The sequence below is a fragment of the Mobula birostris genome, chromosome 8, assembly GCF_030028105.1.
Source record: "Mobula birostris isolate sMobBir1 chromosome 8, sMobBir1.hap1, whole genome shotgun sequence".
NCBI lineage: Eukaryota > Metazoa > Chordata > Chondrichthyes > Myliobatiformes > Myliobatidae > Mobula > Mobula birostris.
Genome location: NC_092377.1, coordinates 136,785,407 through 136,813,361, shown reverse-complemented (window position 1 = coordinate 136,813,361; position 27,955 = coordinate 136,785,407). Strand labels below are relative to the sequence as shown.

The 27,955-nt window shown below is 42.5% G+C and overlaps 1 protein-coding gene across 2 annotated transcripts; it reads right to left on the bottom strand.

Moving 5' to 3' along the window:
* Positions 1-266: 266 nt before the first annotated feature.
* On the bottom strand, positions 267-27,669 carry myl7 (myosin, light chain 7, regulatory). 2 transcript variants are annotated; one of them, XM_072266388.1, is made up of 8 exons: positions 27,577-27,669; positions 23,704-23,808; positions 20,471-20,546; positions 20,137-20,241; positions 19,466-19,544; positions 6,377-6,463; positions 1,326-1,374; positions 267-462 (listed from the first exon to the last, which is right to left on the bottom strand). In XM_072266388.1, exons 1-8 carry the CDS (start codon positions 27,577-27,579, stop codon positions 358-360), a joined length of 609 nt encoding a protein of 202 aa, XP_072122489.1. In that variant the 5' UTR covers positions 27,580-27,669; the 3' UTR covers positions 267-357. The 2 variants fall into 2 exon arrangements, with proteins under 2 accessions (XP_072122489.1, XP_072122490.1); XM_072266389.1 differs by lacking the exon at positions 6,377-6,463 and having other exon boundaries at positions 27,577-27,668.
* Between the last annotated feature and the right edge of the window lie 286 nt (positions 27,670-27,955).

The window sequence follows — 27,955 nt, the reverse complement described above, 5'->3', positions numbered from 1 at the left end:
TTTGGTCATTAAAACGAGATGAAATAAACTCCTCAGATTTTGGGGTGATGTTTCCCCTGACTGATGAGTCTAAAAGGAGGTGACCAGAATCTCAGAATAATACTTGGCCGCTTAGGAACAAAGTGAGGAGAAAATTCTTCAAGGAGTGTGAATCTGTGGAATTAGGTACCTTCTGGGTGCTCATTCATTGAATAGTCCACAACAACTGATTTTTAGATAAGAACCTAAATGGGGATTATGCAGAAAAGTGCTGAAAAACAAGAATCTTATTGAATGTTGAACCAACTCAACTACTGCTTTTATTTTTTATACATTTATATTTATGTTTTTATTGATGACAGCAGGTCCCCTTTCGACTTATGCTTCTTCCTTCTCATCTCCATGTGTGATAATGTAACAGAGTGACTTGTAATCAATGTTTCCTGTAACATCAATAGGAGACACAGAAAACATCTGCTGAACCTGTAGGAGAAAGGGACAAGAACAAAGAGATTATTATAGTCAGAGGGAGAGACATATATGCAAATAACAGGCTTGTATGGATATAGACAGACACTTTCTTTTTCTGCTTCTAGTAATATAGAAAGAGTAAAACATTAAGATTAAGGATTTGGAAACCCCATGCTTTCCTACACATCTCACTGTCTCTTTTTATTTTAATAACCTTGCCTGCTTTTGGCGACCGAGAAGGAGGTCGAATCGTTCGGACAGAGATGGCGCTCGGTACACAGTGTCGGAGAGCTGATCAGAGCTCTAAGTTTTCGAATGACTCAGAGTCGGATTGTGGTCGGCATGGCAGGGAGAGTTTTTCTTCCTTCTCCCATCTGCGTGAGATGTGGGACATTTGAGAAGCTTTGAAATTTACTGTGCTCATGGATTTCTTCATCAAGTTATGGTATTGTTACACTGTTTGTAACTATGTGTTATAATTATGTGATTTTGTCAGTTTTTTCAGTCTTGGTTTGTCCTGTGTTTTGTGATATCACACTGGAGGAGATAATGTATCATTTCTTAATGCATGCATTACTAAATGACAATAAAAGAGGACTACATGTCTTCATAATCATAATCTCACAATTCGTAACATTACAAGATTCCCAGTTCTGAAGTGTCAGCATCTAATTTGTAAAGAACTATCCACTGAAAGATAATTTTAGCTCCACTGGAATCTACAGCCTGTGTTGTTAATATTCAGGGCCACAACTCTAATCCCTTAAGGGTTTATTTGTCCCATTAGATCATTCTGACTCTACCGAATGAACTGGCAAAGCGTGCTTGAAACTCCCAACATTCAAGCAAATGCATAATTCAGGGTAAAACCTCACCTCTTCTGCACTGAATTTATCGGCCTGTGTCATCAGCAGTCTCTTAAATCTACAAAAGCAAACAAAGAGATACATATAGTTTTAATAAGGTTTTAATGTTCTTGCCAGACTGGGTTGTTAATGAAGTCACTTGACAGTTTGGACTTATTTTTGCTAAACTCTCAAATGTTGTTCCTTTTCACACCCTTGTGGCACATCGGGCAGAATTTTTGCCATTTCTGTAACATTTTGACTGTTTTTTTAATGAGGCAAAGTTGCTAGCTCAATGCTCAACCCATTATGGATGGAAAGCATGTAAAGAGCCAGCCAGATTTGAACTCGGGACCATTCACCTCAAAGTCCAATGCTGATGCCACTACACCACCAGTTGGCTATGATAGTGGTTAGCACAACACACCATTACATCTCAGGCCAATCTGGAGTTTGCAGTTCAATTGCAGTGCTGTTCTGTAGTGAGTCTCTGTACATTGTAATGCGAACGTTTTCTCCAGGTTCTCTGGTTTCCTCCCACAGTCCAAAGAAGTACCGAATAGTTGGTCATTGTAAATAGTGTGGTGATCAGGTTAGGGTTAATTGAGTTTGTCGGGGGTTGGTGGGACGGCGTGACTCGTTGGGCAGGAAGGGCCTACTCTGCCTTGTATTGCCAAATAAAAATAAATAAAATTAAATCTAGTGAAATATGTCTGGTCGGCTTTATCCTTGCTCCATACCAAGAGTACATCTCTTGATCTCAGGGTCACTGCTTGGTTGTGAGATATTTCATCTTGGCAAGTAATAAAAAAGACCAATCTGTTCCAGGCAAATATAGAGGAATAGCTGTTGACCAGGATACTAGAATTCCCCTCCTCTTTTGACTATTACAAGAAAATTTACCGAGAATGCACACAGGCATCAGTTTATTGCTCTGTGCAAAAGTTTTGAATTGTTAATTTAAATAACATTAAACTCCACTGCCAACCTCTGCGGGATGGATAGAGCAGAATATTCTAACACCTGGAACTTCCACTTCTGGGTCAATGATGGGAGTCCTATATGAGGAGTCCTATGCAAGGTATGGATGGTATGAACATAGAACATAAGACACTACAGCACAGTACAAGCCCCTCAGCTCATGATGTTGTAACAACCTTCTCAGACCAATCTAGCCCTTCCAAGTTCAAGTTCAGGTTCAAATTTATTCCATTGCAAACATGTATACCACCAAATGAAACAACGTTCCTCTCGATTAAGTTGCACAACACAGTACATAAAACTCACACACAGCACTTAAGTAACATAACCACCATTAAATTAACAAATAAGGTGAATTTATGACACAAGTTAAAGCAAAAACAGTATAATGCTACTGGCACTTCATACGTGATGAGACCTAGGTGGTGGCAGAGAGTTCAGTAGTCTCACAGCCTGGGGGAAGAAGCTGGTTTCTGTCCTAATAGTCTTTGTCCTAATGCTATGGTACCTCCTGCCTGATGGTAGGGGATCAAAATTACAGAATGGATGGGAAGGATTATAGACAACAGACATCCCACCTCTCCCGGAAGTTCCGGGAGTCTCCCGCATATTAATAGTGGCTCCCTGATGCCCGCAAATTATATACAATGTCCTGGAAATCAATTTTTTTTGAGAGCGAGTGAGCGAGAGAGAGCATGAGAGAGACCACGAGAGTGACAGAGAGAGAGAGAGAGAGAGAGCGAGAGTGAGAGAGAGAGCGAGCGCGAGAGACCACAAGAGCAAGAGAGAGAGCGAGCGTGAGAGCGACCACAAGAGAGAGAGAGCGCCATGGCAGAGTTTTCCAAAAAAAGAAAATATAAAACGTACATCACCCCAGACTACCCTAAAGTGTGCCCCTGCCTAATAGGGGTCAAAAATAATGACAGTGTTGCTCACTGCACTGTTTGCAACAGTGACTTTTCTATTGCCCATGGTGGCTTAGGACTGTAAAAGACATGTTGAGGTGAGTTTAACAGGTGTCATTTGTTCATTAGGATAGCTAACGTTATTTAAACTAGCTGGCTGGCTGCTAAGGAGCTACTCTATTGCAGACATCCCACCTCTCCCGGAAGTTCCGGGAGTCTCCCACAAATTGATGATGCTACCTCCCTGAAATGAGTTTTTGCCGGGTGGGATGTCTGAGACAATGCTGAGGGCACTGCATATGCAGTACTCCTGGTAAATGTCTCTGATGGGTGGAAGAGAGACCCTGATGATCCTCTGAGCAGTCCTCACAGGGAGGGACTTGCGGTCAGAGGCCTCGCAATTCTCGTACTAGATGGTGATGCAGCGGGTAGGACACTCTCAATGGTGCTCCTGTTAAAATTGGCTAGAATGGAGATGTGGAGAGCCTTACGCCTTGGTCTCCTCAGGAAGTAAAGATGCTGCTGCGCCTTCTTGACCAACGAAATGGTGTTGAATGAGATGGTCCAATATGTACGCTCCCAGAAATCTGGTGCTCCCAACTCTCCCCATGGAGGAGCCTTTTATGAGCAGTGCTCAGGTTCCCTCAGAATCAGGTTTAATATGATGGGACTATATTGTGAAATTTGTTGTTTTGCGGCAGTAGGAAAGCACAATACCATAAATTACAAGAAGAAATATATAAATATATATATAAAATAGGTAGTGCAAAAAGAGAACAAAAATAGTGAGGTAGTGTACATTGTTCATTCAGAAATCTGATGGTGGAGTGGAAGAAGCTGTTTCTAAAATGTTAAAAGTGTGTCTTCAGGCTCCCGTACCTCCTCCCTGATGGTAGCAATGAGAAGAGGGCATGTCCTAGGTGATGGGGGTCCTTAATAATGGACGCCACCGTTTTGAAGCATCGCCGTTTGAAGATATCCTCGATGCTAGGGAGGCTAGTGCCCATGATGCAACTGGCTGAATCTGCAACTTCCTGTGGCTTTTTCCAAACCCGTGCAACTTGAAACTGCTCACCCTTTCCTCTGCTGATCCCTCGACGAGGACTGGTGTTGGTTCTCTCCCCTTCTCCATCCTGAAGTGCACAATCAATTCCTTAGTCTTGCTGACATTAAGTGCAAGGTTGTTGCTGATCTTTCAACCAGATAATCTATCTTACTCCTGTACACCTCCTCATTACCATCTGAAATTCCACCAACAATAGTTGCATCATTGGTACAACTATGAGTCACTCCATTTTTTTTCCATTCATCTTATTTTATAACACCATAAGACATAGGAGCAGATTAGGCCATTTGGCCCATTGAGGCTGCTCTGCCATTCAACCATGGCTGTTTTCTCTCCCTCCTCAGCCCCACTCCCTGGCCTTCTCCCCATAGCCTTTGATGCCGTGTCCAATCAAGAGCCTATCAAGCTCTGCCTTAAGTAAACCCAAAAGCCTGGACTCCTGTATCACCAAGTACTCCATAACCTCCTCCCTAACAATTGACCCCAACCACTGGGGTCAGGCTAACTGGTCTATAATTTCCTTTCTGCTGCTTTCCTCCTTTCTTAAAGAGTGGAGTACCATTTGCAATTTTCCAGTCCTCTGGCACCATGCCAGAGTCCAATGATTTTTGAAAGATCATTGCTAATGCCTCCACAATCTCTACCGCTACCTCTTTCAGAACCCTAGGGTGCAGTTCCTCTGTTCCAATTGACTTATGTACCCTTAGGTCTTTCAGCTTTTTGAGCACCTTCTCCCTTGTAATAGTAACTGCACTCACTTCTCTTCCCCCACACCCATCAACATCTGGTACACTGCTAGTGTCTTCCACAGCGAAAACTGATGCAAAATACTCATTTAGTTCATCTGCCATCTCCTTGTCCCCTGTTATTATTTCTCCTGCCTCATCTTCTAGTGGTCCTATATCCACTCTCATTTCTCTTTTATTTTTACATACTTGAAAAGGCTTTTACTATCCACTTTGATATTGTTTGCTAGCTTGCTTTCATATCTCATCTTTTCCCTTCTAATGATTCTTTAAGTTGTTCTCTGTAGGTTTTTAAAAGCTTCCTCATCCTCTATCTCCTGCTTTTGCAACCTCTTTGATTTCCCTTGTCAGCCATTTTGCCATTTGAGAATTTCTTCATTTTTGGAATACATCTATCCTACACCTTCTTCATTTTTCCCAGAAACTTGTGCCATTTCTGCTCTGCTGTCATCCCTGCCAGCAGCTTCTTCAAATCTACTTTGGCCAACTCCCACTGTACCACTGTAATTTCCCTTGCTTCACTGAAATACTGCTACAACGGACTTTACTTTCTCCGTATCAAATTTCAAGTTGAACTCAATCACATTGTAATCACTGGCTCTTAAGGGCTCTTTTACCTTAAGCTCGCTAATCGCCTCTGGTTCATTACAGAACACCCAATCCAGTATAGCTGATCCCCTAGTAGGCTCAATGACAAACTGCTCTAAAAAGCCATCTTGTAGACATTCAACAAACTCACTCTCCTGAGATCCACTACCAACCTGATTTTCCCAATTGACCTGTGTGTTAAAATCTCCCATGACTATCATAACATTGCCCTTTTGATACACCTTTTCTATTTCCTGTTGTAACCTGTGGTCCACAACCCAGCTACTGTTGGGAGACTGGTATATAACTGGCATCGGGGTCTTTTACCTTTGCAGTTTCTTAACTCAACCCACTAGGATTCAACATCTTCCGATCCTGTGTCATATCTTTCTACTCATTTGATGCCATTCTTTACCAGTAGAGCCACGCCGCCCCCTCTGCCTACCTTCCTATCCCTCTGATACAACGTGTAACCTTGAACATTCGGTTCCCAACTACAGCCATGATTCAGTGATGACACAACATCACTGTTTTTTTTTCAGAACACTATGCCATTTTTCTTTCACCTATTTATAGTCTCTTTACATCTGTTCTTTTAATTCCAGCTGACATCTGGGGGGCCTATAATATAGTCTCTTCAAAGTAGTGGCCTCAATACCTCCTTGTGCAAGTAGATCCTCATTTTTCTCACTTACAGACCCCAGTTAGTTCGGATTGACAACAACATCTCCTCCACAATCTCCATCAGCACAGGTCCACCACAGGACTGTGTGCTTAGCCCCCTGCTCTACTCACTTTGCTCTTATGACTGTGTGGCTAGGCGCGACTCCAATACCATATTTAAGTGTGCTGATGACACCACTGTCGCTGGTCAAATCAAAGCTGATGACAAATCAGAATATAGGAAAGAGATTAAAAATCTGGCTGAGTGGTTCCACAACAACAACTCTCATTCAATGTCAGCAATACCATGGAGCTGATTATTGACCTCAGGAGATGAGAACCAGAGGTCCAGAAGCTGGTCTTATTTGGGGGAATCAGTGGTGGAGAGGGTCAGCAACTTTAAATTGAGCACATCTACATGGAGTGCTGTCTCAGGAAAGCAACATCCATTTTCAGGAACTCCTACCACCACTCTCATGCTCTTTTATCGCTTCTGCCATCAGGAAGAAGGTACTGAAGCTTCAGGACTCACGACACCAGGTTCACAAACAGTTACCCCTCAACCATTAGATTCTGGAACCAAAGGGGATAACCTCACTCAACTTCACTTTTGCCTTCAGTGAACTGTTCCCACAACCCTGTGGACTCACTTTCAAAGACTCTTCATCTCATATTCTTGGTATCTAATGTTTATTTTTAATATTTTGTTTTATTTTGTAGTTGTGCAGTTTGTTGTCTTTTGCACACTGTGGGGTGCAGTCTTTCATGGTATTGGATTTATTGAGTATGCCCACAAAAGAACGAATCCCTGGGTTGTACATGGTGATCTATATGTACTTTGATAATAAATTTACTTTGGACTTTAGCTCAAATGTTATCCACCTGCGGTGTGGGGTGGTATCATGGCCCCGATTATCCCTTAGCCTTTTGTCCCCTCCTGTCTTATCCTCAGTCCTATTGCAGCTGCCGGCTCATCCCAGAACATCTTCAAGCCCCATTTCACTGCACCACAATTCTTCAACCCACCTCCTCTACCTAATTAAAGCACACATTCCCTGGCCCAGCTGCCTGATCATCACTGAGGACTCTTCCACACACACCCACAACCGAGCTGCTCAAAGGTCACACATGGACATCATTGCTGCTGCAACCCCTGCAAGAATAATAAAATGTAGCTCTTAAACTGAGGGTCTTTTAACTTTTATTTTTTTTCTTGGTGGGTTCAGCTTTGGCTTTGGAGCTAAACTTTAGCATGCATTCAGCACACTATGTTAGTGCAATTTAATTTCTAGGCGCAAGACCTTGAAAAGCAATGAGCGAAATACTTAGAAACGTAGAAAACCTACAACACAATACAGGCCCTTCGGCCCACAATGCTGTGCCAAACATGTACTTACTTTAGCAATTACCTAGGGTTACCCACGGCCCTCTATTTTTCTAAGCTCCATGTATCTATCCAGGAGTCTCTTAAAAGACCCTATTGTATCTGCCTCCACCACCGTTGCTGTCAGCCCATTCCACGCACTCACCACTCACCACTCTCTGCGTAAAAAACTTACCCCTGACATCTCCTCTGTACCCACTTCCACGCACCTTAAAACTGTGCCCTCTTGTGTTAGCCATTTCAGCCCTGGGAAAAAGCCTCTGAATATCCACACGATCAATGCCTCTCATCATCTTATACACCTCTATCAGGTCACCTCTCATCCTCCAACACTCCAAGGGGAAAAGGCCGAGTTCACTCGACCCATTGTCATAAGGCATGCTCCCCAATCCAGGCAACATCCTTGTAAATCTCCTCTGCACCCTTTCTATGGTTTCCACATCCTTCCTGTAGTGAGGTGACCAGAACTGAGCACAGTACTCCAAATGGTGTCTGACCAGGGTCCTGTATAGCTGCAACATTACCTCTCGGCTCTTGAACTCAATCCCATGGTTGATGAAGGCCAATGCTCCATATGCCTTCTTAACCAGAGTCAACCTGCACAGCAGCTTTGAGTGCCCTATGGATTTGGACCCCAAGATCCCTCTGATCCTCCACATTGCCAAGTGTTTTACCATTAATACTATATTCTGCCATCATATTTGACCTACCAAAATGAACCACCTCACACTTATTTGGGTTGAACTCCATCTGCCACTTCTCAGCCCACTTTTGCATTCTATCAATGTCCTGCTGTAACCTCTTACAGCCCTTCACACTATCAACAACACCCCCAACCTTTGTGTCATCAGCAAATTTACTAACCCATCCCTCCACTTCCTCATCCAGGTCATTTATAAAAATCACAAAGAGTTGGGGTCCCAGAACAGATCCCTCAGGCACACCACTGGTCACCGACCTCCATGCGGAATATGACCCATCTACAACCACTCTTTGCCTTCTGTGGGCAAACCAATTCTGGATCCACAGAGCAAGGTCCCCTTGGATCCCATGCCTCCTTACTTTCTCAATAAGCCTTGCATGGGGTACCTTATCAAATGCCTTGCTGAAATCCATATACACTACATCTACTGCTCTACCTTCATCAATGTGTTTCGTCACATTCTCAAAAAATTCAATCAGGCTCATAAGGCACGACCTGCCTTTGACAAAGCCATGCTGAATATTCCTAATCATATTATGCCTCTCCAAATGTTCATAAATCCTGCCTTTCAGGATCTTCTCCATGAACTTACCAACCACTGAAGTAAGACTCACTGGTCTATAATTTCCTGGGCTATCTCTATTCTCTTGAATACAGGAACAACATCTGCAACCCTCCAATCCTCTGGAACCTCTCCCATCTCCATTGATGGTGCAAAGATCATCTGATTAGATGATCAGACAACATCATATCATAAATCATGGGGGAGTGGAGAGGAAAGTGGATTGAAAAAGGGTGGGGGTGAGAAAGAGGAGCGGAAAAAGAGGAGGGGAAAAGAGGAAGGGAGAAAGAGGAGGTGAGAGAAACGGGGGGGGGGGGAATAACATATCATAAGTCATAGAGTCATGCAGCACAGTAAGAACCTTTTAGCTTAGTTAACAATGACCAAGATGCCCATCTAAGCTGGTCCTTGTAAAACTCTAGTTAGTCCACACTTGGAGTATTGTGTTCAGTCTGCTTGCTTCATTTCAGGAAGCATATGGAAGCATTGGAAATGTATAAGATAAGTGGCTTAGACTGAGTCAACAACCAGCACCTTTTTCCAAGGGTGGTAATTGCTAATACAAGGGGGCATAATTTTGAGATGATTGGAGGAAAGAATTGGGAGGAGGTCAGGGTTAGGTTTTTTACTCAGAGAGTAGTGGGTGCATGGAATGCACTGCCTGATGTGGTGGTAGAGATAAATACATTAGGGACATTTAAGAGACTCTTAGATAAAGTTGTCAATTGTTGAGGATGAGGTTATGGAGTACTTGGTGACACAGGACAAGATAGGACAAAGACAATAGGGTTTCCTTAAGGGAAAATCTTGTCTGATGAACATGTTGGAATTCCTTGAGGAGTTTAGAAGTAAGATAGATAAAGGAGATGCAGTAGATGTTGTATATTTGGACTTTCAGAAGGCTTTTGACAAGGTGCCACATATGAGGCTGCTTACCAAGTTAAGAACCCATGGTATTACAGGAAGGTTACTGGCATGGTTAGGGCACTGGCTGATTGGTAGGAGGCAGCGAGTGGAAATAAAGGGATTCTTCTCTGGTTGGCTGCCAGTGACTAGTGGTGTTCCGCGGGGGTCAGTGTTGGGACCACTTCATTTTATGCTGATCGAATAGATGGCTTTGATCCCAAGTTTGCAGATGACATGAAGATTGGTGGAGGGGCAGGTAGTGTTGAGGAAACAGGTAAGCTGCAGAAGGACTTAGACATATTAGGAGATTGAGCAAGACAGTAGCAAATAAAAAAGCAATATTGGAAAATGCATGGTCATGCACTTTGGTAGGAGAAATAAGTATGCAGACTATTTTTTAAACAGGGAGAAAATCCAAAAATTGGAGATGCAAAGGGACTTGGGAGTCCTTGTGCAGAACACTGTAAAGGTTAACTTGCAGGTTGAGTCGGTGGTGAGGAAGGCAAATGCAATGTTAGCATTCATTTCGAGAGGTTTTGAATACAAGAGCAGGGATGTGATGCTAAGGCTTTATAAGACATTAGTGAGCCCTCACATTGAGTATTGTGAACAGTTTTGGGCCCCTCATTTAAGAAAAGATGTGCTGGCATTGGTGAGGGTCCAGAGGAGGTTCACAAGAATGATTCCAGGAATGAAAGGGTTACCATACGAGGAACGTTTGATGGCTCTGGGTCTGTACTCACTGGAATTTAGAAGGATGAGGGGGAGGAAATCTCATTAAAACCTTTTGAATGTTGAAAGGCCCAGACAGAGTAGATATGGAAAGGATTTTCCCACGGCGGGGGAGTCCAGGACAAGAGAGCACAGCCTCAGGATAGAGGGGCGTCCGTTTAAAACAGAGATGCAGAGACATTTCTTTAGCCAGGAATTTGTTACCACAGGCAGCTAGGTCATTAGATGTATTTAAGACCTTGACTGGTAGGTCTTGATTGGACACGGCATCAAAGGTTATGGGGAGAAGTCCGGGGAGCAGGGTTGAGGAGGGGGACAAAGGATCAGTTATGATTGAATGGTGGGGCAGACTCGATAGGCCAAATGGCCCAATTCTGCTCCTATGTCATATGGACTTACAGTCTAAAAATAAATTTCCCTATTATTGACCATGTCATCTACGGTGCAAAGGGTTTGGGCAAGGTGGAATGTGTTAAATGTGCCTAAGAAAGCTTCCTTAATCAATACTGTACACAGAGGGCCCTATTAGAACGGGTGCCACTTTGGACCTCCTCATAAGGAATAAAGAAGGGCTAGTGACTGTAGCATCAGTCAGGGAGCACTTCAGGTCCAGTGGCCATTATTCTATTAGAAGGGATGGGTCCACAAGTTAGCGTCCTAAATGGGGACAGGGCCAGTTTCGGAGATTGGGAGACATTAGGTGGGATCTTGCGGAGGTCTATTGGGTTGTATTGTTTGCTGGTAAAGGGACAGTTAGCAAGTAGGAGGCTTTTAAAAGTGCAACATCCAGAGTCAGGAGGTGGCATGTTCATGTTTGGGTGAAGGGTAAGGCTGGCAAATTTAGGGAGTTTTATGTTTACAAGTTGAGGCTCTCATCGGTAAAAAAAATAGAGGCATACATCAGATGGAGGCAATTGGGACAAGCAAATCCTTTGATGACTGTAAGTGTGGAGGTACACTTAAGAGGGAAATTAAGAGCGCACAAAGAAGGTGTTGGATGGATCTGGTCAGCAAGGAATTCTAAAGATATATTAAAAGAGCATTTATGGAGAGAATGTGCCCCTTAAAGAACAGCATGGCTGTTTATGTGTGGAGTTACAGGAGGTGGGTAAGATTATTTATCAGTTTTATCTGATTATATATCAGTTTTTACTGTAACGAAATGAGAGATGTGAGTGATGATGTCTTTGGGCCACATACAAACTACCTCAATGGGGATTTTGGCAGCCGTCACCCGGATCAAGGTGGATAAATCCCCAGGGCTTGACCAAGTGCATCTTCGGGTCTTGTGGGAAGCTGGGGAAGAAATTGTGGAGGCCCTTGTATAGATAATTGCTTCATCTTTAGCCACAAGTGAAGTTCCAAAGCAAATGAATGGTGGCTAATGTACCATTATCTAAGAAGGAAAGCCAAGACGAGCCAGGGAACTATAGGCTTCTGGGGGTATTCTGAGGGACAGGATGTATTAGCAATAATGAACACAGCTTTGTGTGTAGGAAATCAGGTCTGGTAAATCACTTAGATGTTTTTGAAATGGAAACCGAGAGGAGAGATGAGGGTAGAGCAGTAGTCGTTATCTATAAGGACTTCAGCAAGGCCTTTGACGAGATCCTACACGGCAGGCTAGTCTGGAAGCTTAGACCGCATGGAACAGAGGAACCTAGTACATAGTTCCCTGAAAGCACGCAGGTAGTGAAGAAGGCATTTGGCATGCTGGCTTTCATCAGATAGGGCATTGAATACAGGGGTTGGGATGTTATGTCACAGCTGTACAAAACTTGGTGAGACTATATTTGGAGGATTATGTAGAGTTTTGGACATTAAACCTGAAAGGGTGAAGAGAAGACTTACAGGATGCTGCCAGGACTTGAGGCCTGAGGTATAGGGAGAGGTTGGGCAGACTAGGACTTTATCCCCTGGAAGAATGAGGGGTGATCTTACAAAGGCGTATAAAATCATGACAGGAATAGATAGCGTGAATGCACATTTTTCCCAGGGAAGGGTAACTAAATATTATAAGGCATGGGTTTAAGATGAAAGATGAAAATTTTCGAAGGAAACTGAGGGGCAACAAGTTGAACTGAAGGTCTTTTTCCATGCTCCATTACTTCATGGCACTTTATGGGACTTTGTTGTACTCTGCACTAATAACACATCAGATATCTTAACTTTTTGATCCAATATTTGCCCTTAAGCAAATAAAACACACTGTGCACATTGATAATATTATTATGTGCATAAAACAGGACCGAGCTTTAGGATGAATTATGCAATGAGTGGATTGGTTGCAACATTTCCACCTCACTGACAATCAACACTGGTGCACCGCACGGATGCCTGCTTAGCCCACTGCTCTACTCTCCGTATACATGTGACTGTGTGGCTAGGCACAGCTCAAATACCATCTATGAATTTGCTGACAATACAACTATTGATGCCAGAATCTCTGATGGTGGCGAGAGGGCGTACAGGAGTGAGATATACCAGCTGGATGAGTGGGGTTGCAATAACAACCTTGCACTCAATGTCAGTAAGACCAACGAGGTGATTGTGGGCTTCAGAAAGGGTAACACAAACCAATGCTCATACAGTGACCAAAAGTGGAGAGAGAGAGCAATTTCAGGTTCCTTGGTGTCAATATCTCTGAGGACCTAACCTGGTTCCAACATTTCAATGCAACTAGAAAGAAGACAAGGCAGCGGCTATATTTCATTAGGAGTTTGAGGAGATTTAGTTTGTCACCTAAAGCACTCTCAAATTTCTACACTCTCAAATTTGTCACTAACTCTGAGCCTCCAAGGAAAGCCACTGTTACAACCTGCAACCTGGTCACCTCTGAGGCCGAGGTACGCAGGTGTTTCCAACGAGTGGACAGTCGCAAGGCTGTGGGATCGGACGGCATCCCAGGGCGAGTACTCAGGACAGGCGTGGTTACAGACATTTTTAATCTCTCCCTCTCCCAGTTTAGAGTGCCCTCCTGCTTCAAATTATCCACTATTGTCCCTGTACCAAAAAAGACCAAGACAACATGCCTGAATAATAAGCAAACACGAGAAAATCTGCAGATGCTGGAAATTCAAGCAACACACACCAAATGCTGGTGGAACGCAGCAGGCCAGGCAGCATATATAGGAAGAAGTACAGTCGAAGTTTCGGGTCGAGACCCTGGCGTTGTCCTGACGAAGAGTCTCGACCCAAAACGTCGACTGTACTTCTTCCTATTGATGCTGCCTGGCCTGCAGCGTTCACCAGCATTTTGTATGTGTTATTAGCAAATGCTTTGAGAGGCAGGTCAAGGACTACATCTGCAGCTTGCTACCACCCGCACTGGACCCCCTACAATTCACCTACCGACACAAACGATCGACAGATGACGCAATAGCCACTGCTCTACACACCATCCTTACACACCTGGAGAAGAAGGATGCTTATGTCAGAATGCTGTTCTTGGACTGCAGTCCAGCATTCAACACCATAGTTCCATTCAGGCTCGACAAGAAGCTCAGAGACCTCGGCCTTGACCCTGCCTTGTGCAGCTGGATCCTGGACTTCCTGTCAGATCGTCGGCATGTAGCAAGAGTGGGCTCCCTCACCTCCACCCCTCTGACCCTCAATACAGGAGCCCCTCAGGGCTGCGTACTGAGTCTACTCCTTGTATACCCATGGCTGTGTCGCCACCCATAGCTCTAATCTGCTAATTAAATTTGCCAACGACACTAATTGATTGGTCTAATCTCAAACAATAACGAGGTGGCCTACAGGGAAGAAGTAATCTCTCTGGCATTGTGGTGTCAAGAAAACAACCTCTCCCTCAATGTCGCAAAATCAAAGGAGCTGGTTGTGGATTATAGGAGGAATGGAGATGAGCTAACCCCTATTGATATCAATGGATCTGGGGTTGAGAGGGAAAACAGCTTTAAATTCTTTGGCATCCACATCACCGAGGACCTCACGTGGTCTGTATACACCAGCTGTGTGGTGAAAAAGGCACAACAGCGCCTCTTTCACCTGAGATGGTTGAGGAAGTTTGGTATGGGCATCCAAATCCTAAAAACTTTCTACAGGGGCATAATTGACAGCATCCTGACTGGCTGCATCACTGCCTGGTATGGGAACTGTACCTCCCTCAGTCGCAGGACTCTGCAGAGAGTGGTGCGGACAGCCCAGCGCATCTGTAGTTGTGAACTTCCCATGATTCAGGACATTTACAAAGCCAGGTATGCAAAAAGGGCCTGTAGGATTATTGGGGACCCGAGTCACCCCAACCACAATCTATTCCAGCTGCTACCATCTGGGAAATGGTACCGCAGCATAAAAACCAGGACCAACAGGCTCTGGGGCAGCTTCTTCCACCAGGCCATCAGACTGATGAACTCACGCTGACTTGAGTGTACTCTATATTACATTGACTGTCCTATTTATTATAACTTACTATGATTGTACATTGCACACGTAGATAAATGGATATTGCATAATGTAAAGATTTTTACTCCTCGTATCTGAAAGATGTAAGAAATAAAGTCAATTCAGTTCAATTCAGATATACTGTGGAGAGCATCCTGACTGGCTGCATCACCATCTGGTATGGGCAGGGGCCGCTACTGCACAGGATCATAGCAAGCTGCAGGGTTGTAAAATTAGTCAGCTCCATCATGGGCACTAGCCTCCGTAATATCCAGGGATTTTCAAGGAGCAGTGCCTCAAAAAAGCAGCTTTCATCATCAAGGACCCCCACCACCCAGGACGTGCCCTCTTCTGATTGTTACCATTAGTAAGGAGGTACAGAAGCCTGAAGGCGCACACTCAAAAGATTGAGGGACAGCTTCTTCCCCTCTGCCATTCGATTTCTGAATGGATGAACGCTACCTCACAATTTTTAAAATTTCTTTTGTTTTGCACTACTCATCTAAACTTAACAATTTAAAATACAGTTATATACTTACTGTAACTCAGGTTTTTTGTATATTATCATGTATTGCATGCATTGTACTGCTGCTTACAAAGTTAACAAATTTCATGACACGTCGATGATATTAAACCTGATTCCGACCACCAGTACCTGATACAAATTTCCGATAAGCAAGATTTCACTTTGAATTGTGCATACAAACTACAAAATATTTCCAAAATTCCATTCTTTTAAGCCTTAAAAAAGTTTGCAATTAGAATTTCCCTTGTGAAATTTCTGGCTATTCTTCTGTATTTCAATAATATGGCTTGAAGACCTTGTGCTGCCTTCTTGTTATATTAGTTCGAGTGAGAATCCTTTAGGTTGGTTCCTATTGGTCCACAATTGGGAATAATATTTCACTATTTCACTATTCCACCCCCCCCACCCCCACCTCAGTTTCTGCTTCCTCCGTGATTCCCTTATCCATTTCTCCATCCCCACTAATTTTGCTCCCAGCATTAATCCCTGGAAGTGGTCAAAGTGCGACACGTCACCATACACCTTCTCCCTCACCTCCATTCAGGGCCTCAAACCATCCTTCCAGAATCCGCTGGGGTTGCCTACTGTATCTGGTGCTCCCGATGCAGCCTCCTCTGCACTGGTGAGACCCATTGTAAATTGGAGGACCGCCTCGTTGAGCACCTCCACACCATCTGCCGCAAGCAGAACTTCTTGGTGGGCAAACATTTTAATTCCGATTCCCATTTCCACTCCGACATATTGGTTCATGGCCTCCGTTTGTGCCGAGGTGAGGCCTCCCCTCAAGGTGGAGGAGCAACACATTATATTCTGTCTGGGTAGCCTCCAACCTGATGGCATGAACATCAATTTCTCCTTCCAGTAAACTAAATTCCCACACCTCCTGCTCTGTACCCTACTTTGACCTTTCACTTCTTCACACCTGCCTATTACTTCCCCCCAGGTCCCCTCCTCCTTCCCTTTCTCCTATTGTCCACTCTCCTCTCCTATCTGATTCCTTCTTCTTCAGCCCTTGACCTTTCCCACCCACCTGGCTTCCCCTACCCTGGTGAAGGATTTCAGCCCCAAACCTCGACTGTTTACTCCTTTCCATAATGCTGCCTGGACTGTTGAGTTCCTCCAGCATTTTGTGTGTGTTGCTTAGATTCCCAGCACCTGAAGATTTTCTCAACTCGCCTATCACCTCACAGCAAGCCTCTCTCCCCTCCCTCCACCTTTTTTTTCTGGCATCTTCCCCCTTCCCTCTCAGTCCTGAAGAAGGGCCTCAACCCGAAACGTCGACTATCTATTCATTTCCATTGAAGGTGCCTGACCCGCTGAGCTCCTCCAGCATTTTGTGTGTGTGTTGCTTTGGATTCCCAGCATCTACAGAATCTCTGGTGTTTATATTTAGCTTTTTATCCACAGTAAATTTCTCATTTCTCCAAGCCCCGGGTCCCTCATTTTCCAGTCTTCCCCCTTTCCCTCTGTCTGATAAGCCCCCTCTCCCCCAGTCTGCAAGTACCTCACTGGCAGATTGCAGTCAGAGTACGGACTGGCAACTTCATCTCCTGCACACTCACCATCAGCACAGCTACACCTTAAGACTCTGTGCTTACCCCTTCCCCTGCTTGACTCGCATTATCCCTCTGACTGTGCGGCTAAGTATAGCTCCAAAGCCATATTTAAATTTGCAGATGGCACCACTGTTGTTGGCTGAATGAAAGCTAGTGACGAAACAGCATATACTGTAGGAAGGAGATTGACAATCTGGCTGAGTGTTGCCGGAACAACTGATCACCAAATGTCAGGCCAAGGAACTGATTATCAACCACAGGGGAAGAAGCCAAAGTCCATTGGCCAGTACTCATTAGGGGATCTGAGCTGAAGAGGGTCAGTAGCTTTACATTCCTTGGTGTTGTCATATCTGCCCTGGGACCAGCAAGTGCCCTCATAAAGAAGGCACAACAGCACCTCTATATCCTTCAAAGTTTGCCTAGATCGGGTATGTCACCGAAAACTTTGACAGACTTCTATAGATGCACCTTGCAGAGTATTTTAACTGGTTGCGTCACAGCCTGGCGTGGAAACACCAACGCTCAGGAATGGAAAAGACTACAGAGAGTGGTGGACGTAGCCCAATCCATCACAGGCAAAGCCCTCCCGGCCATTGAGCACATTTGCATGGAGTGCTGCGCAAGAAAACAGCATCCATCATCAAGGACCCCCACCATCCAGGCTGTGCTCTCTTATCACTGCTACCAGTTGGCAGGAGGTAAGTTAGGTTCCACTCCACCAGGTTCAACAAAAGTTGTTAACCTACAAGTAGGCTTCTGGACTGCTACGGACAACTTCACTCTCCACAACTCTGAATTAACTCTACTCTCACTTTCAAGGACTCTTTGCAAAACAGTGTTACTTTTTTATTTGCACTATTTGTCCAATTTTGTACATTGTTTGTTTGTCAGTCTTTGTTTATGTACAGTTTTTCACAAACTTCCATTGTATTCCTTTATTTCCCTGTAAATGCCTGTAAGAAAATGAATCTTAAGGTAATATATGGTATCATATATGCACTTTGATCATGAATCTTACTTTGAACTATCTCTTTCCAACCATCCCAATTGTAGTTTCTCTCTGATGTGACAGGCTTGTTGGAGGGCAGGGGACCCAACTCAAATAACGCTACTGCAAAAATCAGGGAGGAAAGCTGTGAGAAAACCTTCAAAACGAGCATGGCCAATAAGAATATAAGCAAAGGCTGTGACATTCTTAGACCTCATGAGCTGATCGCCAAACTTCGCCAGCTTGGTATCAGCTCATCCCTCTGCAATTGGACCTTGGACTTTCTGACTAACAGACCCCAATCAGTTAAGTTAGACAACCTCTCCTCCTCCACTCTCACCCTGAACCTCACCCTGTGCCTCAAGGCTGTGTGCTGAGCCCTCTTCTGTACTCCCTTTTCACCTATGACTCCTTTCCTGTACATGTTTCTAATTCCATAATCAAGTTCGCAGACGACACCACGGTGGTTGGTCTGATCGGGGGGATGACGAGACGGCCTACAGGGATGAGGTCCAGCACCTGGCCGCATGCTGTGCCAACAACAACCTGGCTGTTAACACCCAGAAGACCAAGGAGATCATTATGGACTTAGGGCATGCTAGGAGCCGCACTCATGTCCCCATCTACATCGACGGAGCTGTAGTGGGGCGTGTATCAAGCTTCAAATTCCTTGGTGTCCGCATTTCTGAGGATCTCACCTGGTCCCTGAACTCCTCCATCCTGATCAAAAAGGCGCAACAGCACCTTTATTTCCTGCGGAGCATCAAGAAAGCTCACCTCTGTCCCAGGATACTGACAGACTTTTACCGCTGTACCATTGAGAGCATACTCACCACCTGCATCTCAGTGTGGTATGGCAATTGTCCCGTATCGGACCGCAAAACACTCCAGCGGGTGGTGAAAACTGCCCAGCGGATTATCAGCACCCAATTGCCCACCATTGAGAACATCTACCATAAACGCTGCCCGGGCAGGGCAAAAAGCATGATCAAGGATGCATCTCACCCTAACCATGGACCTTTTACTCTCCTCCCATCCGGTAGGTGCTACAGGAGCCTCCGCTCCCGCACCAGCAGACACAGGAAGAGCTCCTTCCCTGAGGCTGTGACCCTGCTGAACCTCACATCACAGTGCTAAGCAGTATTGCACCCATATTGTACTGTCTCAGTACTTTTATATTTGTGTGCTGTAGCACTTACTTTTTATTCACAGTTATTTTGTAAATAACACTATCCTTTGCATTTCTGGTTAAATGCTAATTGCATTTCATTGGCTCTGTATCTGTACTCGGCATAATGACAATAAAGTTGAATCTAATCTATTCTAATCTCATCTAAAATACACTCTGATCTTCAATCCCCAAGTATCATGGGAAAATGCTAAACACTGAACTCACTTCCTTCTGCAGGGTTGTTGGGTGATTTTTATTTTAGCTCATGGTCTTGATGAGTAATACTCACTCGTCCTTATTGATAGTCCCTGTACCTTGGGGATCAAACAGTTTGAATGCATTCAAAATGGTTTCTTCTGGATCAGTGCCTGTAGGAATGAAGTGAGCAATTAATTGATCGCACTTGTAACCACAGTGCTGAGGTTAGAACAGATGGAATCACTGTAAAACACTGCTTGCCTGAAATAAAAGACTTCTATTTACGGCCGCTTGGACATTCCAAAACACTTACAGGCAATCTAAATACTTTAGAAAAGCTGTCACTCTGTTGTAGTGTTGCAAATAATAGCAGCCAGTTTGCACACAATAAACTTCCATGAATGGACTGTGATAGTAATCGCTATCTATTTTGGTCTTGTTGACTAAGAGACAAATATTAGTCAAAGTACAGGTTGGAACTCACTTCACAATAATGAAATGGGGTCCCCTGCATTCATTCTTCACCACACTCACTCATTATTGCAAAGGAGTGCTAGCATAGGGTTGTGTTTAAGTCTCTTGTGTGGGAAAATCGACGCCATTCTGACTCAGAGTCAAGTGAGCTATCCATTGAGGACAGCAAGGCCTCCATCACTATGCAAGCAGTAACAAAACAAACAGTAAGCAATCCTTCAGGTACTGAGAAGCTGTCTCTTATAATTGTGATCTGTTAGGGGAGTAATTGGTCAAATGTGGCCTTACCGTTCAGTTTTTCTCCAAAGAGACTGAGAAACACTGTGAAGTTCATTGGCCCCTTTCCCTCTTTCAACATCTCATCCAGTTCTTCATCCTTTACATTCATCTTGCCTACAAAGATATTCATTCAGTTAATATTATATAATTTGCATATTTAAATAACTTAATTGATGTTTTTCCTTACGAAATCACTTTGAAGACACCAAATAACAGTGTTGGTTACATAATGCAATTCCAGTGCTTTGAAACCAGCCATTTCCAGGAGAAATCTGACAAGTGCTGTGAATCTCAAACTACTGGATAGCTAGTCAGTGGAGAAATGCCTATTACGCTTGCTCACCCAATTGCACGAAGGTCTCTTTCAGATCTTGTTTACTAATGATCCCATCGCGGTTCTGATCGATGCAGCCAAATGCCTGTTAGTTTATGAAAGAGATTCAATCAATATCTTCTCTGGCATTGCTTGATGTTAGTCATCACTCATAGTTGACATTTAATACAGCCCCAAAAGGCAACCCTCCTTGGTAAAACTGGACCCTATAACCCAGCGCTTACTGAAATAATGGTTGCACCATGGGGAAGGAACAGGGAACCAGGTGGCCAAGAAGAATGGAAACAACTTTAATTTACTGAATGCATTTCATGGCCACATTGAGAGGGTCTTTGGCTCTCAGGGAGGCAGAGTCACAGTGAGGAGTGAGGAGAGATTGGATGGCAGAGTCTGAGTTAAGATAATCAATTTCTTTTTTGCACATTGGTTGTTGTCTGTCCTGTAAGGTGTGGTCCTTCATGGATTCTACCGTGTTCCTTGCATTTACTGTGATTGCCCTCAAGAAAATGAATCTCTGGGGTGTATATTGTTATGTACCCCTGGTGTTCCTTTTTGCTGTGGACTGTCATTTTAAGGCAGAAGAACATCCTGGTCGGGTGCTTCCAGGGTGCTGCATCAACGAGTTTGCGGCACTCGAAGCTCATGGCAGGAAGAGAGTTTCTCTTCCTTCTACCATCTGCGTGAGATGATGGGACTTTTGAGAGACTTTGAGACTTTTTTTTACCATGCCCCTGGTCTGTTCTTTATCAAATTATGGTATTGCTTTGCACTGTTGTAACTATATGTTATAATTATGTGGTTTTTGCCAGTTTTTTTTTAGTCTGGTGTTTCTGTGATATCTTTCTGGAGGAACATTGTATCATTTCTTAATGCATGCATTACTAAATGACAATAAAAGAGGACTGGGTGTCCTCGTAATCTAATCTAAAAAAAAGAAAGAACTGAGAATAACTTTTGGATTTCTGCTGAGAGAGAGAGAGAGGGGGGCAGAGTCAGCCTTTCAGCTTGTGTTTACACTTTTACAAGGACACTGACTACTGTTGTCAACTTTTGGGTTGCCATGGAAAAAGAGAGAGTTGTTCAACACAGATACCTTGTTAAAAAGAGAGGGAAAGAAAGAGAGAGAGAGGGGCAAAGACTGCTCACGGTTTGTTTATACTTTTTGCAAGGACACTGGCAGCTTCCAAGTTCTTACAGAGAGAGAAGGGAGGAGCTGCTTGATGGACAGCTGGTGTTCAGCATGGTGAGATTAGACCCACAGACACATGGTTTTGGACACTGAATGAGCTTTGTTGTGCCCACAGAAAAGGTAGGTTTCTGAGGATTGATCAGTGGCTCTTGCAGGGTGAAAAGGGTGAGATCGGTGGGGAGTTATTTGTGTGTCCAACCCTCGCCTGGGTTGATAATTCCACCACAGAAGAATGGTCCCCTTTGTTGTGGTCACAGTCGGTGACTTCTAAAAGATTTTGGAGGACAACGGGAAGATCGACAGCGTCAGCTCACTTGAAGACTCAAATCTCTCCCTCCCTCTCTCTCTCCACCACTACTCAACTCAATACCACGAACTGAACTGAACTTTACTCATCATCGTAAGACTATCTATTTACCCCTAGACTTGAGGAAGCTTGATTTTCATATATTTCCACACTTACTTATATATAATCATTGCTAACCTGTTTGATTTATCTGCATTTATATTACCGTATGGCGTAGTTACTAATAAATACCATTAGTTAATAGCAATACTGGATTCCAAAGTGTTTTCCATTTCTGCTGGTTCTTTAACCCATCATGGGGTACGTGACAATATGGTGACACATATGTACTTTGATAGTAAATTTACTTTGAACTTTGAAAGCTGTGATGAGCTGTTGATGAGGAATGATCAATTGTGGATGAGTTGGAGGAATGTGCAGAAAGATCATGGAATTCTGGTCCACAGAGCTGATGGGAGAATATGGGTGAGAAGATGAAAGCATTCCTTGTCAGGTGATGTTGTTTGGAAAGTGGACCACAACTGCTCCAATGGTGGATAGTCTGTGGCCTTGCAAATGCAGCTGACTTACCCGGCCCACAAGCTGCGTTAGCAGCTAACTCCCTCAGGAAAGCCAGCCATCCACGAGTGGAAGTGGAAAAGGGATAATATCTAAGGTATTGAAACTGTAGTCATCGTGTTTAAATGAAGGGCTACCAATCTCAACTTGGAAGGAAGGCGAAGGCAGCAATTACATGGGAACCCTGATAACTGTGGACCATTTATCATTACTGCCTCATCATCGCCGGGTCTAAATCCTTGAACTGCCTACCCAAAAAACCATCAGAAGGCAAATGGAGTTTATTTCAGGTAAGTGTGAGGTGTTGCATTTTGGGAAAACCACTCAGGATAGGACTTCCACAGTGAAAGGCAGGGCACTAGAGAGTGTGATAGAACACAGGGACCTAGGAATATAAGTCCTTCTTTCCCTGAAAAGATACAGACATGGTGGAGAAGAAGGCTTTTGGAATGCTCGCCTTCATAAATCAGAACATCAAGTATAGAAGCTGGAATGTTGTGTTGTGGTTGTGCAAGATGATGGTGCAATTGCATATGGAATATTGTGTTCAGTTCCGGGCACTCTGCTATCAGAAAGATGCCATGAAGCCAGAAAGAGTGCAGGAAAGATTTTCAAGGATTCTGGTGGAACTTAAGGATTGAGTTAGAGAGAAGCTGTGCAGGCTAGGACCCTATTCATTGCAGTGTAGAACATTAGGGTTGATCTTATAGAGGTGTATAAAATCATGAGGGGTATTGATAGGGTAAACGCAAGCAATCTATTTCACAGAGTTTGGAAATCAAGAGTTAGAGGACATCCTTTTAAAGTGAAAGGGGAGAGACAAAAGGCTGGTCAGTATATGGAATGAGCTGCCAGAGGAAGTGGCTGAGGCAGGTACATCATCGAAACAACATCTAAGAGACATTTGGACACGTACATGGTGGATAGGAAAGTTTTAAAGGGAATATTCCAAGCAGTCTGCTGTGCGTGCATGCTACTATTTTCTGCTCATATAGTGAAAATTGGAGATATTGCTGATAGGAATCAAAACAGATTATCAAGGAGGCACAAGAACAATCAAAAAGGGAGAAGGAAATTGGGTAAGGAGATTCAGTACACGAACAGTCTGTGGGGAAGACAAATTGCAAGGTTGTATGCTGTACACATCCTTTGATGAATAGATGTACTTTGAACCTTTGAACTACTCACCTCTTTAAACTCCTGAATTTGAGATTGTTCAAACATGGAGAAGACATTGGACGAGGTCCGTTGGGTGTGTTTGGTTGAACCTTTCCTTGCTGCTTTCCTGCTTGCCTACCAGTGGAAGGAGGCAGAGCAAATGATAGGATATCTGTGACACCTCGATCACATCAACAGTTAAAAATAATGTAAATTATTGTGAGGCTCGCTGCTTTATGTAAAGAAAAAATAATTATTAAAAATAAGATTATTATAAGGAAAAGGTTATCTTTATGTACAACAAAATGTCAAAACGTACAGTGAAATGTGTTGTCTGCATCAACAGCCAACACAGTCTGAATATACGCTGGGGGAAGCCCTCCAGTGTGGCCATGCTTCCAGCACCAGCATGGCGTGCCCACTACTTACCCTAACCTGTACATCTTTGGAACGTGAAAGGAAACCGGAGCACCCGGAAGAAACCCACGCAGTCACAGGGAAAACGTACAAGCTCCTTACAGACAGCAGTGGGAATTGAACCCTGATCACTGATTGCTGGTGCTATAAAGCATTACGCTAATGTACTGTCCCTAAATATTAAATTATTGATGAAAGAGATTAAGATCAGGTTGACTAATTTTAAATAAAATTTGGAAAAAGAAACTTCCATCTAGCTCATCTAAGTTCTTTAGCCAAACGAAGTCTTTTGCAGACATCATCACCTTCCTTTCCACACCAATACTTCCATACCAGTTCCAGAACCATCATTCTTATTTTAATACATATAGATTATATCCTCAGTAATGATGTGATGAGAGAGTAATTTATAACCACATAACCATATAACTATATAACAATTACAGCACGGAAACAGGCCATCTTGGCCCTTCTAGTCCGTGCCGAATGCTTAATCTCACCTAGTCCCACCGACCTGCACTCAACCCATAACCCTCCATGCCTTTCCTGTCCATATAGCTGTCCAATTTAACTTTAAATGACAATATCGAACCTGCCTCAACCACTTCTGCTGGAAGCTCGTTCCACACAGCTACCACACTCTGAGTAAAGAAGTTCCCCCTCATGTTACCCCTAAACTTTTGCCCTTTAACTCTCAACTCAAGTTTCTTTTCAACTTTTAGTCAAATTCTTACACAATATATTTTGTGTCTGATGAACATTGTAACCCAATTCACATTTATTGAATACTTTCAGCAAAAGGTAGGTCACCTGATTTCTTTAGCTGGTAAGTTCCCCTTCATTGTGCATTAATCTGCTGTTCTCTTTCCCATTATATGTTACATAAAGAATTAAACTCTATCATGCTTGTTCTAATTTAGTTTTGCTGTCACCAGACTACGTGATCATATTACTACCATACATTGTCAATATCTGCAATTCACTGTCATACAACTCAGTGCCTGCTAGTCTTGTCCTTTCTGTAAATCACAAGGGTTTCTCTAGTACCATAACACAGAACTCCAACAGTAGCAGATTGATGATGTTTCCACGTTCAATTTTAACCAGTACCTTGCAACAAGGTGATGTTTAATATTCTAGAATTTTTCATATAATTTATCTCCATCAGATTTGCTAAAAAAATACTTCCCGTCTGTTTCTCACATCCATCTGAATAGAAAAATGCTCTTAACATCGCAGGAAAGCCTTCAACATTTTCATGTGATGTAATTTGACCTTTCCAAATCCTTCTTATTAACTTAAAATATATGAATAGAGGAGCGTAGCTGACGACATTACTAAATGTGTTCAATTTAAGATAATGGTCTAGCCTGTTTTGTTCTGTTTGCTTTTTTTTTGCATTTAGTATTTAGTTTTACTTTTTTGTGTTTTTTGGGGGTTTTCTTTGTATTTTTTTTCTTTTTATTTCTTTTTTCTCTATGATTAATTATATCAAGAGTTTGGAAGTCTATTATACTTGTATTATTTGAAATCTCTTTTTTTACATGCTTATCAACAATAAGATTATTGCAATCTCTCTGCATCAACATTGTTACTCTGTTTATAATTTTGGAAAATTAATAAAAAGACTTAAAAAGAAAGAAAGCAAGAAAGAACATTGCAGGAAAGCCAGTTCAAGTATTTTCTTAATTAAATTTCAATTTCTTAAAACTGACAAGTGCAGAACTCTGATGTGAAAAATACTTGTTTGATTTTTTTATATTTTAAAGTAGGTTTATTGCATCCTACTGTACGATAATCTAGCTTTTAACAACTGTATTTACACAGTACTGTTGACATTGTGAAACATGCTGAAGTTACCAAAGGAGATTTATCAAGAGAGATGGAGAGAGTCTGAGAAAAAAAAAGAGAGACAGAGACAGAGAGAAAAGGAAGGGAACTCCAGGATTTAAGATCCAGCAAACTTAAGCCATGAGCAGCTACTGATGGAGAAAGAGGTCAAGATTTGAGGAGATCAGGGTTTCAGAATAGGGATTCAGGTACTTAGAATTTCAGACGGTGTGATGCCATGTAATGAATAGATAATTAAACATCAAAGTGATTAAATAGAAGTTTCATAATATGATTTATATTAAATAAAATGAAATGTTTTCTATTTATTGAGGAAAGCTGTCACCAATAGGCTATAGTAACTGCGTATTTTTGAAGGAAGTGCCGTTGAACATAATTACAATGGTTGATGAAAGACTGGTTTTGTCATTTTGATGGACAATTCTGCTCTGTAAGAAAGAAGATTCACTGTAATAAGGGATAGAGTCAGGAGATGGCTATTTGGCCCCTCTTGTTAACTTTGTCATTCAGTAATCTTTTACCTAAGTATCACTTTCTAGCAGTAATGTGATATTTTATTCCCCTAACAATCAGTTGACTTCTGTCTTGAATGTACCCAACTGCTCAGCCTCCAAATCCTTGTTTCGTGAATTCCAAAGATGACTAAAATTCCTTTTCATCTCTGTCTCTAATGACCAATCTTATCTTGAGACTTTTAACACCGCAGTCCTGGGAACTTTCAACCTTGCATCCACCATCAAGCCTTGTAAGAAATTTTTTATATTTTAGTGAGGTTATCTTTTATTCTTCTGAACTCAGGAGAGTTGCTTTGTCATTCCTCATAGGGCAAACTCCCAGTCCAGGAATAAATCAGTAAATTTTTCTACACTGCCTCTATCACAAATATAGCCTTCCTTAGGTAAGGAGACCACACTGACGTACAATGTTCCAGTTACAAGCCTCCATAAAATATAGCTTTTCAGAGTGAAGTGTACAAGGGCATCTAGGTCTCCCTGAACACCAACAACTTTTAATCTTTCACCATTTAAAAGATACTTTTTATCTACCAAAATATAATTGAGGAAATAAATTGCCTTTTCATGTTATTTACTTAAAGTATTTATCAATGTAGTTGCAGTGCTAACCAGATTTTTAATCTCTCAATGTAAAAAAAATTACATATTAGAACTGATCAAAAATATTAGTAATTCACATCTGCAAATAAAAATTAACAATAGAGCAGATACTGGCAGTCTGTCTTACGGTACTAAAAAATGAAATGCTCTGAATAATGTCTTATAAAAAGATCTTGTCTGCTTCGATATTAATGTTACAACTAAAATTCCTCTTGCAGTTTTTTTACACTGCATGGAATTATAAATAGTGATCTTGTACTATATACTTCTGAGATCTGGAATCAGTATTTCAGAGTTAAAATATGGACAGATTTCATCAAGGGTTCTATATTTCCTTTAGTCAAGATCGTTTAATCTGTTAGAAGGATCTTGATACAAAAAGTGGAAGAAGCACACATACATTGAATTAAGGCATATTTTGCAATTGTTTTAATTATGTTTTATCTTGACCATTTGCAACATGGAAAGAAAATTCTGGCTTAAAGGCGATATGGAACAAACAAAATATTTTATCACTCACCATTTTACGTAGCTGATGTTGAATACAAATGCTAGTGTCAGATCATGTTTGTCCTATATAGTCCTCTTTATCTCTTTGTTCCTAAAATGGACACACGCTGATGAATAGAGACCCTACAAGGAAATATGCAACCTAGTATCTGACTGTCACAGGACTGTGATAAAAGAAATTCCTTCTCTACAGTCCAGATAGTGTAAAGAGGGTTTAACATTCCAGAGTAACATTAAACCTTTAAATCTGCATTATCAATTTAGTGTACTATTTACACAGATGACTTGATGAACTGGGATGCCATTTCGTTTGTGTCCAAGTTAAACCACTGTCAAACCGCTTATCTGTATCACTGGTGTGCTTGAGTAATATTCAACATCGTTCATGT